The sequence below is a fragment of the Takifugu rubripes genome, chromosome 1, assembly GCF_901000725.2.
Source record: "Takifugu rubripes chromosome 1, fTakRub1.2, whole genome shotgun sequence".
Classification (NCBI taxonomy): Eukaryota; Metazoa; Chordata; class Actinopteri; order Tetraodontiformes; family Tetraodontidae; genus Takifugu; species Takifugu rubripes.
The window spans coordinates 13,975,765-13,986,133 of NC_042285.1; the positions used below are offsets into that span (position 1 = coordinate 13,975,765).

Sequence of the window (10,369 nt, forward strand, 5' to 3'; positions counted from 1 at the left end):
CCTTTTCTCCCCAGCACAGACATGCTGAGACAGTCTCCACCATCATGGGGGGGGCTGGAGGTTGTCAGTGAGTACAAGTAGGGACAGTTTTTAACAACCTGCTTAGGTTTTCTTCTAACACAGCAGAAATCCTCAGAAAGTACCATCAAAGACAGTAACTTCTCATTAAATGAAACTCTTTTGGCGGCAACAAAGATCCTCAAACATCCTCAACATATTCTATTATACCTTTAACAACCTTTTCATTTATTTTCTGGTTTCATTCCATCACTCGGTGAAACAAGAATTGCCTGTTGAACATGGTCAACGTCTGCTCTAAGCTGAACAGCCTGTTCCAAGTCGCACCATCTTCTGTGATCAACTGATAGTTTGTGTCAGTGTCTCTCCTCTGGCTGGAGGAAAAGCCCCCTTTGTCCTCAGGGCTGTCCAGCTACTCAACTCTGAACCCCGAAGCACTTCAGCACTTTACAAACATACAACACTAAACACTTTAGTTGTGTGTTTCCTGTGGTTTTTGTGTGATTGTTTTGAATGTGGTGTCCTTTAAATTTGTGCTGCTTTTAAAGCTACTAATTGGGTTTTAAATGTAATGGATTACTTACACTTAAAACACCCCCCCCCCCCCCCTCATGATGATGACCAATTAGCCCATGTTTTTCCTCCTCTTGCCCACCTCACCTGCACGTGCACGTCCACCCCTCCTCCAATGTCAGAATACTGGAATGATCTTAATATGGGGCCATGGGGCCAGCTGGTTTTAGATCAACTAAACCTGTGCATGTTTTTGTAACCCTGACCTCATCAAACTGGCTGCAGCTCTTGGGCGGCTCTTCTCTGACGGGGGCCAGCGGGACAGCTCAGAGGTGGAATTCCCTTTTGCCTCTGTGGAGCGTGTCGTACCATCAGCTGGTGCATTTCAGCGAGGGTGGAGGCTTGTGACAGTCTGCAGGAGAGTCAGTCGAGCGGAGCGAAGCTGGATAACAGCACTGAATCCAGTATAGGACCCATCTGTCTTTAAGATCTATTGTCCTGCTGACTGGAGGTAAGATCGTGTGGTGATTAACTCACCTACAGGAATCTGGGTGCTCTTCTGAGGTGAGGCGCTTTCACACCTGCCCTACAGATGATGGAATCCATCATCAAACACTGTTACAATGCTGAGTTCATCTCCTGCTATGTTTATTTCATTTCATCCTCAGGTATCAAAGTGTGTTTAAGTTTTCCATCGTGTTTTACCAGCCCATCAAAAGTCTCTCTCTCTCTCTCTCTCTCTCTCTCTTGCTCTCTCTCTCTCTCTCTCTCTCTCTCTCTCTCTCTCTCTCTCTGTCTGTCTGTCTGTCTGTCTGTCTGTCTGTCTGTCTGTCTGTCTGTCTGTCTGTCATATAGAATTTGTCCAAACAGAAACGAAAGAAAAGCAATGAAACATATACAATAATTCAAGTTTTGGTGGCTGGGGACTGAACAGGTGAGGCAAAGCAAGGTGGCAGAAATAGAGGCAGATCTCTGCACCGACAGAGTCGCCATCCTCTCCTCAGTTTCAGCTCTGAGCCGTTTTGGGCAAGAGAAACTAGGAAAAGAGGAGCGGTGGGGGGCAGGTTTGAGAGGTGGTCCACTGAGCCAGGTGCAGTCGGTCAGCTATGGCGGAGATATGCAGGGCTGCTTTTGTTGTTTGTGCTCTCAGGTTTCATACCCTCACACAAGCATGCACACATGCACTGACCCATTGTCAGTGTGTTTATTTGTACCCTGTCAGACAGTTTATAATATCTCACCGCTACAAGAATCCGCTTCTGACGAACAGATGCTCTGCACGGACAGCAGACGGTGGAGGAGACAATGCAAAGTCACCCTGCCGGACAAATATGGGAGCAGACCGCTGCTGCACCATGAGGCAGTTAAGCCAACAGGCCCGTCACACCTCTGCTGGTCTCTATCAGACATGCCTGGTCCGACATCAACACAGGTCCATGGTTTCACCTTGCAGCACACAACCAACCTCTTTAACTTCTAGTTGCAACGCCTTGCACAAAGCATGGGTGCAAATAGACATTTATGTGGATAAAGCATCCAGTACTCTCCCCGAGCTGCACTGATTCCCTATGGATGAGCAGCCATAGGTCTATCCTGACATATATTCTAAACTATATACTGATAGATTTGGTTAGAACTTTCATAATTGTAAACAGGCTTAGTTCTGAACACATTGAATAGCCACACATCTCTGTTATTTATATACTGTTTCGACTGTTTCGGATCAGAAGCTGGATGCTGTTTGGTGTAAGAAAGGTAGTTTTCTATGTATTTTTCTACTTTTCAATGTATTTGGTGTAAGACACACTCACTTTGTTCTTATAGACTGTGGTGTGTTGCTGGTAATACACCCTGTGGTGTCCTTTTATACACCTGTATCCTCTGTGTATCATTGGCAGCTTTAGAGCTGGAGACAGAACTGTCCTTTCCTGAACAAGGACAGTAACAGCCAGTCATCAACTGTGTACTCAGCTGCCAGCTGGCATCAGCAATAAAGTGGAAGATCCGCCTAATGATGTGGGTCATAATTTGGGCCCACTGGTCACCAGAGGAATCTGGTTTTAAGCTTCAGAGTAGCAGCAGCACAGCAGCCATGAGAAAACTAAAGTCCTTGAGAGCCGCTATAATTACGCGTGGTTTCATTAGGTTATGACACAATATTGTACAAAAATAAAGAAATACAAATTGAAAATAACTGTAGAAAATAATAGCAGGCGTTACTGAAGCGTAATCTGCTGCTGACACTAAGACCCTTTATGGTCCTTTAGTTCCCTTCAGGTAGGGATATTCTGCTGGGTTTTGGCTGGAGGGTCGTCCATGAACCACTGAGTTCTTGCTTTCAGCTGTTCCTTAAAGGACTTCTGTGTGCTGCTTTACTCTTCTGGGAGTTACAGGGGTGTCCCCAGGTGGATCTGCTGCCCCTCACTTTCCTCCAACTCTTGAGCAAGTCCCACATTCAGATAATATGGGATGGTGGATGCAGCCCGTGGGTTACAGCAGAGGCCACAGGAAAGCCCCGCTCTGTTCAAATTTAATAAATCTCATTTCTTGCCAAATCCAATCGAGCCAAAAATGTTTTCTGTTGCGAAATCTCCAGCCTTTTATGGTCAAAAATATGCTGACTCTTTAGAAATGTCCAATGCTAGCCCCACTATTCACTAGTGGACGTGTTCAAATTAGTCCCCTTTTACTCAATGGTAATGATTGAGATTGTTGTTGGCCTCATACGGCCTTAAAAGTTCAAGTTTTTCTTAAAGGTATGACAGATGATGATGAATCTTTGTCTTCAGCATCATATCGATCCGCACAGGATGAGATGGTCATTCTGAGTTTCTGACTATTTCATTCATTTCGTTCATCGTAGTCCACCTTTGATTGCAATACCGTAACATCGGTAATCTGTAGCCGTCTGATGTAAGACGAACGGCCTTTTGTAGCTGTGACCGAAGATGTTGCCACGTTTCTGCCACGATTGTTTTCTTTTTTCTGGGACCGCGCAGTATGTAGAGGGCTTAAAATATAATATCCTGATCCCAACCTATCCTCGATCCGGTCTTTGATCTTTATCCAATCCTAAAAATAACCTTGATCCTGACCCTGAAATGATTAAGCAGGCATCCAAAACAGAATAGGACAGATGGTTTCAGAAATGGGGGCTTTAGATGACAAACGCTGGTTAGAGCTCTGCCTTTTGCTGTTGCAGAAAGACATAAGAAAGAGCATGTGAAAATATGAATCTGGGAGAGTGTCGTCAACTTTGATTCATATTCAAAACATCATTAGGCCACAACTAATACACTGCAAGAGTAAATGTAAAATACTAAAAGCGGTAAAGTGATAATGTTGACATCCTCTGCATGATACGCTCTCTGGTCATATTCTGTTTAATTTCTTTTTACAAATTAATGGCATATTGTCTATCAAAAGCCTAAATCCTTCTTTTTCCTGTTTCAAAGGTTCACACTTTCACTGACGCTTCCAGGTTGTGTTCTCCTACTGGTCTCTGGAGGCTCGTGGCTGTGGATCATGGCGTCGCCTGAAGAAACAATGCTTTTACCTTTGAGTCTGCCGCCCTTGGATCTCTACAATAGCTACAGGAATAATTTATGACAAACGCCGGGGATATATATGGAGGAACTGTAAATAACCACGAGATCACTACCAAGAGATAGCCAATACCCAAGAGACGCTGCGATTTACTGGATATCCTGGGAACATCGGGTTGCTGGTACACTCAACATGAAGTCTTCCGTCTGCATAGGCCCCCCGTCTGGCTTGTTGCTGGTCCTGGTGTGCTGCCCACTGCTGGGCCTGGCCCAGTCTCCCAGCAAGGATGGCGATAACGGACAAACGGATCCAGGAAACGCTGACCCAGGCAGATGTATGAGGCATCACTTTGTGGAGACCATCACACATCCGATTTACAAGTGCAACTTCAAGGTAAGGATGGAACGTACTCGGTAAGGAGGGCTGGATGAAGCCTGGCTCCATTTTGTAGTCGGTTCCCCACTGCTAAATTGCCTTTAGTTGTTTTTAAGAATTGCAGTACAAATCACAACCTCCGTGATTAGGAAAATAACAGCAACACTTGGTTTTTAGAAATCAGCCGGAATGGCATCAAATATTAATTACATCCTACCACATCTGTAAAATGGAAATTTTACCCTGGGAAAATGATATTTAAATAATAACAGCACTTCTCATAAATAATATACTTCCCATAGTAATTTCTAGAATCTAGAACCCATATTGATCTATATGATAGATAGATAGATAGATAGATAGATAGATAGATAGATAGATAGATAGATAGATAGATAGATAGATAGATAGATAGATAGATAGATAGATAGATAGATAGATAGATAGATAGATAGATAGATAGATAGATAGATAGCCTTGTGATGAACAACCAGGAAGCAGGATTTTCACATTATTAGTGTAATGTGTCTGATGAGTTTTGTATCAGTTGTCAGTAAAATAGGTGGCTCATATGGTTTCAAACACATGGGTTTATTTTATAAAGGTGAATTAAATTTAATCTTGATTGTAACTGTACAGCACCGATCACAATTCCAATGCCAATGTTTAAAAAAAAAAACCCAACAACTGCATTTCCACTGCAGCTAAATATTCCTCTTCCTCATCCAATGTCACACCAATAATATCTAATAAATGCATGTACAGGAATATGAGCAAGACCTCTGTCTTTGCGTGGTTGATCCCTGAATAAGAGAGCCGGAAATAAGACCAGAGGAGGAAGAGAGAGTCATCGGTGTGTGACAGTCTGATCTTCAGCTTTTGCAAAGGCTAACGGTCTTAACGTGGCGACAACACTCCTGCTGTTTCTGAGGGTGTAAAATGCCATGGGCCCAGACAGGCTTTGGGAAGAGTGGGTGGCGACACAGAAGCAGCTGACATGGAGGTCTGTCCAGGGATGCGACAGGAATACGCTGACCCAGGGGAACGCCAGCAGGATTACAGCCCCGCTCAGAGCTCTGCCTGCGCTGCCAGTGTTGGCTCAGTCTTTCTTAAAAACAGACGGAATATATGTGAAAACATGAAGTGAATAATTGATCATTAACCTATAAAATGGAAAAATATGATAAAATGGAGAATTTAACAGCTGGTCAGAAAAGTCAAACATATATTTTTTGTAGGTTTATTTTTAAAGGTTTATTTATTTATCTTTATTTGTAAAGTTAATTTATAGAACACGTTTAAAAATACCAGGGTGTTGTACAAGTTGTACCACACAGATCTGGGAACAACAATACAAGATAAAATATTATACAGGATAAAGGTCATCACATAAAATAACTTGGCAAGATAAAAACAAGATAGGAAGAATCATAAAAAGTTATGGTCTGGATTTAGACCCAATCTGAATGTGAAACCCTGGTGAGTTTCCTATGCTGATGTAAAAATCCCAAAGGTTTGGAGCTGATCAAGCAACGGTGTCTCTCTCTTTAGTGCTGCAGAGCCGTTGAGCAGCAGCAGCGTTCTGCAACATCTGCAGGTGGCACAGAAAGGATCATATTAAGTCCTCACACAAAGAATCACAATAGCCCAGTTCTGGTGTAGCAAAAGAATGGATCACTCTTCGGATCTTTAGTGGAGAGATATAATTCTACTTTAGCTAATATAGCCATAGCTGATAAAAAAGTGCCTTTTACAACAGAGATAATCTGTCATATTTAAAAGCACTCTAAAAAAAAAGTAACAACTAGGTTCTTCATGAAGGATATAAAAACACAATGACATCAGGTCTGTCAGGTACGACTGGCCTTTTTTATGGCATTACTTTTGATACCAACACAATGATCGAGATAAGAGGGTTCCATTCTCAGTGGTGTCCGAGGCTGCAGTCAGGTCAAAGGTCATCAGGACAGCAGCACACCCAGAGTCACAGTACAGTTAAAAACACATCATTAAAGCTACGAGGGACTGGTATCGGAGGAGCCTTAGACTGTAACTCATTGGTTTAATAAAAACAGCACAGCGGAGGAACACAGGGGTCCTTGATACAATGTTATCAATGAAGAAACTGAGAACATCATTACAGAGGAGAGATGAAGGTGCAACACAGGCACCAGGGTTCACAGAGGAAGTTAAGACACTGAGCAGAGCTTTGGACTTCACACAGTTGGCAGAGAAACGTGAGAGCATTTAGCAACTTTTATATGATTCGACTGTGATAATACCTCCCTTTTAAATTTCAGAGATTAGCCGCCCATTCTTCTTCCACCCCCTCTCAGCACGCCTGCTTGTGTGCCTGAGAGCACGAACAGAGCCATTGGATCACAGTTCAGGACGTACCTCGGGATGAATTATCCTTAAAGGAGTCCAGAAGAGTCTAGCGGAGGCTAAAAGTCTGTGTCCAAACGTCTGGTTTCAAAACACCACCAACAATGACAAAATGGTCAGAATAATCACGACATTTTTAAGGTCCAATCCAGTACAACTCAGTTTTAATTATCTTGCATCTATTACGAGAAAGAAAGGTGAACCTGTTCAACAAGAAAATGATTGTATTAAATTAATTAATTTGTGAGTTAGTTTAGTCACTTTTTGGATGAGGCAATTCCAACCTTTCAGTTTGATCCGGTGGTCTTGGTCAGCCATGGCCAGCTCAGGAAACTTTAAGGGGTTTAGCACCAGCGACCAACTGCTGCGTCCTGTGTTTTCCCTGCTCTGTTCCAGATGGTTCTACTGGCGTGCTGTGAGGGCCACTGCAACCGCACCACTCGCTCTGACCCCCTCATCTCCTTCAGCTCGGTGCTCAAGCAGCCCTTCAAGAGCTCCTGCTCCTGCTGCCGTCCGCACACGTCCAAACTGAAGGCGGTGAGGCTGCGCTGCACCGGCGGGAGACGTATCACAGCGACCTACAGATACATCCTCACCTGCAACTGTGAAGAGTGCAGCTGAACAGCGGCCAGCGACATCTGGAGCCCTCAGCACAACACTGCCAGCTATTCTGGGAGTTTGTATCATTGGTTTCACCTTGAAAGTAACCTTTGACCTTTCTCTAGAATGGAAATCAGACACCACTCTCTATAGAGGCTCTCTTCACTAAAACTCTGCTGTGTAACTGCATAACTCATCTATCCTCTAAATCAGGGGTGGGGAACCTTTTTCATATCGAGGGCCATTTCAATTTTTATAAAGTCCTCCGAGGGCCATACTATTACAAACACATACCTAGGGATGCAAAAAAAAAAGACAAAAAAAAGTCTATAACTACTGTGTTACTAAGTCTCATGATTGCTGCATTTGAGTTTGAATTATTTATTTAACACACATGCATATAAAATCACCAAAAAAAATAGAATAAAATGACAAACAAGTAAAATATGTTTTCATGATCATACAAAACAATAAAAAAAAGAGGTGCAGAGTTGAGGCAAGAGACCCGTAAGGGCCTGTTCGAGGCCTCTACTCACAAAAACTGCAATACAACAAGATAATCAAGAAAATAAATTAAAAGAAAGAAAGATAAAGACAATAATAATAACAACTAGAAAGCACTCGGAGAGCGCAGACCTCCGCCAAGCGCAACAATTCCTGGCATATTGTGATTTCCACCATAAATATTAGTCCCACATATACTTTGACTACATATGTAGATTCCTTGACCATAAAAACATACCGTTAGCCACTGGAATCATAACAATATATGTCTTAGTTAAGTAGTTATTCACGAAAACAAATTCACACTTTGAAACAATTTTACGTTGTCCGGCGCGAGCGCCTCAGCGGCGGATACGAGGCGCGTTCACGAACTCTCCTTCGGCGTGAGGTTTCAGCTTCGTGGCTATTAATTCACTCATCACAAAACTTGCACGCGTAATATTCTCTCTGTCGGTACATGGTCGTGTGAAAGCTGCTTGTTGAGCCTCCAAACTCCGACGAAGAGCGTTAATTTTATCCAAACTCATCTGTCCTTTCAACTCGTCGAGTTTAGCGTGTTTCGCTATGCATTTTTCGTCCGTGTCAATCAGTCCAGCCCACTACGTACATCACATGCTGTGTTCACTGACCCTGACCTTGACTCGGACATAACATAACCGTCTGTTTTATCTCAGAAAACGGGAAAATATTTCCTCTTGTTACGAAAGAAATTTCAGGATACCAAAGGCAAAAATACGCTACCGCTGCTACTCGCAGCTCGCGGAGTTTAGCGAACGGTCCCACTGTATAAGTGCACATATAAAATATAAAAATCTTATTGCGTTGCGGGCCGGTAGAAATGGTCTCGTAGGCCGTATACGGCCCGGAGGCCGGGAGTTCCCCACCCCTGCTCTAAATGCATGTCTTTGGAATGGGGAAGGAAGCAGGAGTACCCAGACCCACGGAGGACATGCAAACCCAGGAGATTCAAACCCAGAACCTTCTTGCTGTGAGGAGACAGTGCTAATGAGTGTAGTCAGACCTTGCCTGAAGCTTGTCTGTCTTATTTGAGTCATGGTTACATGTGAATTATATGGTTGTGCTGCTGCTGCATGAGAGCAATTATTGCCTGAGACAAACTGTTCATCAGGAGTCCATTTTAATGTAATGAAAATGTAAACTCGTAATTAGTGTCAGGTGATAGATGCATTCTATTTATTAACTGTAAATTAAATGGACTTCTAGCTTTTGGTGTTCAAAATAACACAATAATAAGTGTTTGTTGAGGTGAAACACAAATGATACATTTGTGTAAATGTGTTGTAACTTCAGTGCCACCCACAGCTGACACTATTCTGGTTCATTAAAATTAATGTTTGTTTCCTTTGACTTTAGGAGTTAGTCTGCAGCTCTGCTGTTTTTGGCGTGCACTCCACGAAAACAGTGCCACCGACATGAGATTGACTTCATTTAAATGTTCTTGGCTTCATTAAAATGATACAGCTAATAAAAATTAAGTGTTTTAATTTTTATCTGTTTCTGGTTGTGAAGTGGGATAATTTAAAAAAAAAAGATTATAATCCTTTACGTTACACGTATACTAGAATTATAAACTGCATCACCTGAAAAACAAAATCAGTGAGTTTATATGTTGAATTACATTTAAAATTAATGCCAACGACCGTGTTACTGTATCAGACATGTAACACACTGATACCAAAATAAAAATCTCCTGTACCTCCAGAATTATTACGATAGATTCCACCTGAGACCGAAACACACATTTATTCATTTGGAATTGCTGGAGCCTGTGTGCCGGTGGTAACCAGAAAGAGACTGGTTTCCATTTGTCTTTTGATTATGAATGTTTAGCTCTCTGCTGCCCTCTTCTGGCAGGGCTATAATCCACAGCGGCCATGAACATGCCGGCACTCTGTGGCGTGCACAGACACATAGATCCCCCCCCAAACTATCTGTGCACCCCTGCAGTTCACACCAGGCCATCCTTTCCTTTGCTGACCAGCTGTTACAACAAATAGAGACTTAACAGTGGCCAATGAACCCATGGATGAAGCTTTGGTAAAAGACCAGGCCTAAGAAGTGTTTAATCATCTTTATAGATGCCGTCCAACCATCTTTATCCATCAAGGCCACAGAGATTTGACGAGAAGGAGGGGAAATTACGGCAGTCATCTGCCAACTGGACAAGATGCACAAACCATTCTCAGACCTCACATTTGTAAAAGCCTCTCCGCTCCCTCTGAAGATGCTGCTAGTTCCATGTTGAACACAATTAATGCTATCTGAATGCTTTTCTTTGCATTGTGCTCCCTTTAAAATGTTTTTGAAGGTCTATTATTGGCTGATCTATGGCATAACCAGGTCAGCGTTACAAGGATATTGAACACCAGAGAGCACACACACACGCACACACACACAAACACACACA

The 10,369-nt window shown here is 42.8% G+C and overlaps 1 protein-coding gene and 1 long non-coding RNA gene across 4 annotated transcripts; one reads left to right on the forward strand and one right to left on the reverse strand.

The window, feature by feature from the left end:
• The first annotated feature begins 933 nt into the window (after positions 1–933).
• Positions 934–9,435, forward strand: ndp (norrin cystine knot growth factor NDP). Of its 3 annotated transcripts, XR_003889658.1 has the most exons (4): positions 934–1,095; positions 3,987–4,470; positions 7,234–7,513; positions 9,316–9,435. XR_003889658.1 is itself a non-coding variant. In XM_029842208.1 (3 exons), exons 2-3 carry the CDS (start codon positions 4,270–4,272, stop codon positions 7,456–7,458), a joined length of 426 nt encoding a protein of 141 aa, XP_029698068.1. In that variant the 5' UTR covers positions 934–1,095; positions 3,987–4,269; the 3' UTR covers positions 7,459–7,760. The 3 variants fall into 3 exon arrangements, 2 of the variants coding, with proteins under 2 accessions (XP_029698068.1, XP_029698073.1); XM_029842208.1 differs by lacking the exon at positions 9,316–9,435 and having other exon boundaries at positions 7,234–7,760; XM_029842213.1 differs by lacking the exon at positions 9,316–9,435 and having other exon boundaries at positions 934–1,042; positions 7,234–7,760.
• On the reverse strand, positions 5,638–7,348 carry LOC115251104 (uncharacterized). Its single transcript, XR_003889660.1, has 3 exons — positions 7,122–7,348; positions 6,850–6,918; positions 5,638–6,043 (listed from the first exon to the last, which is right to left on the reverse strand). It is a non-coding gene; the product is annotated as an uncharacterized lncRNA (long non-coding RNA).
• Positions 9,436–10,369: the final 934 nt, after the last annotated feature.

What these genes read in the sequence shown, in the direction of transcription:
- ndp (XM_029842208.1), top strand. Translation starts at nt 4,270, where the DNA reads ATGAAGTCTTCCGTCTGCATAGGCCCCCCGTCTGGCTTGTTGCTGGTC. An exon ending in TTTACAAGTGCAACTTCAAG is followed by an intron (nt 4,471 to 7,233) that starts GTAAGGATGGAA and finishes GCTCTGTTCCAG; the next exon opens with ATGGTTCTACTGGCGTGCTG.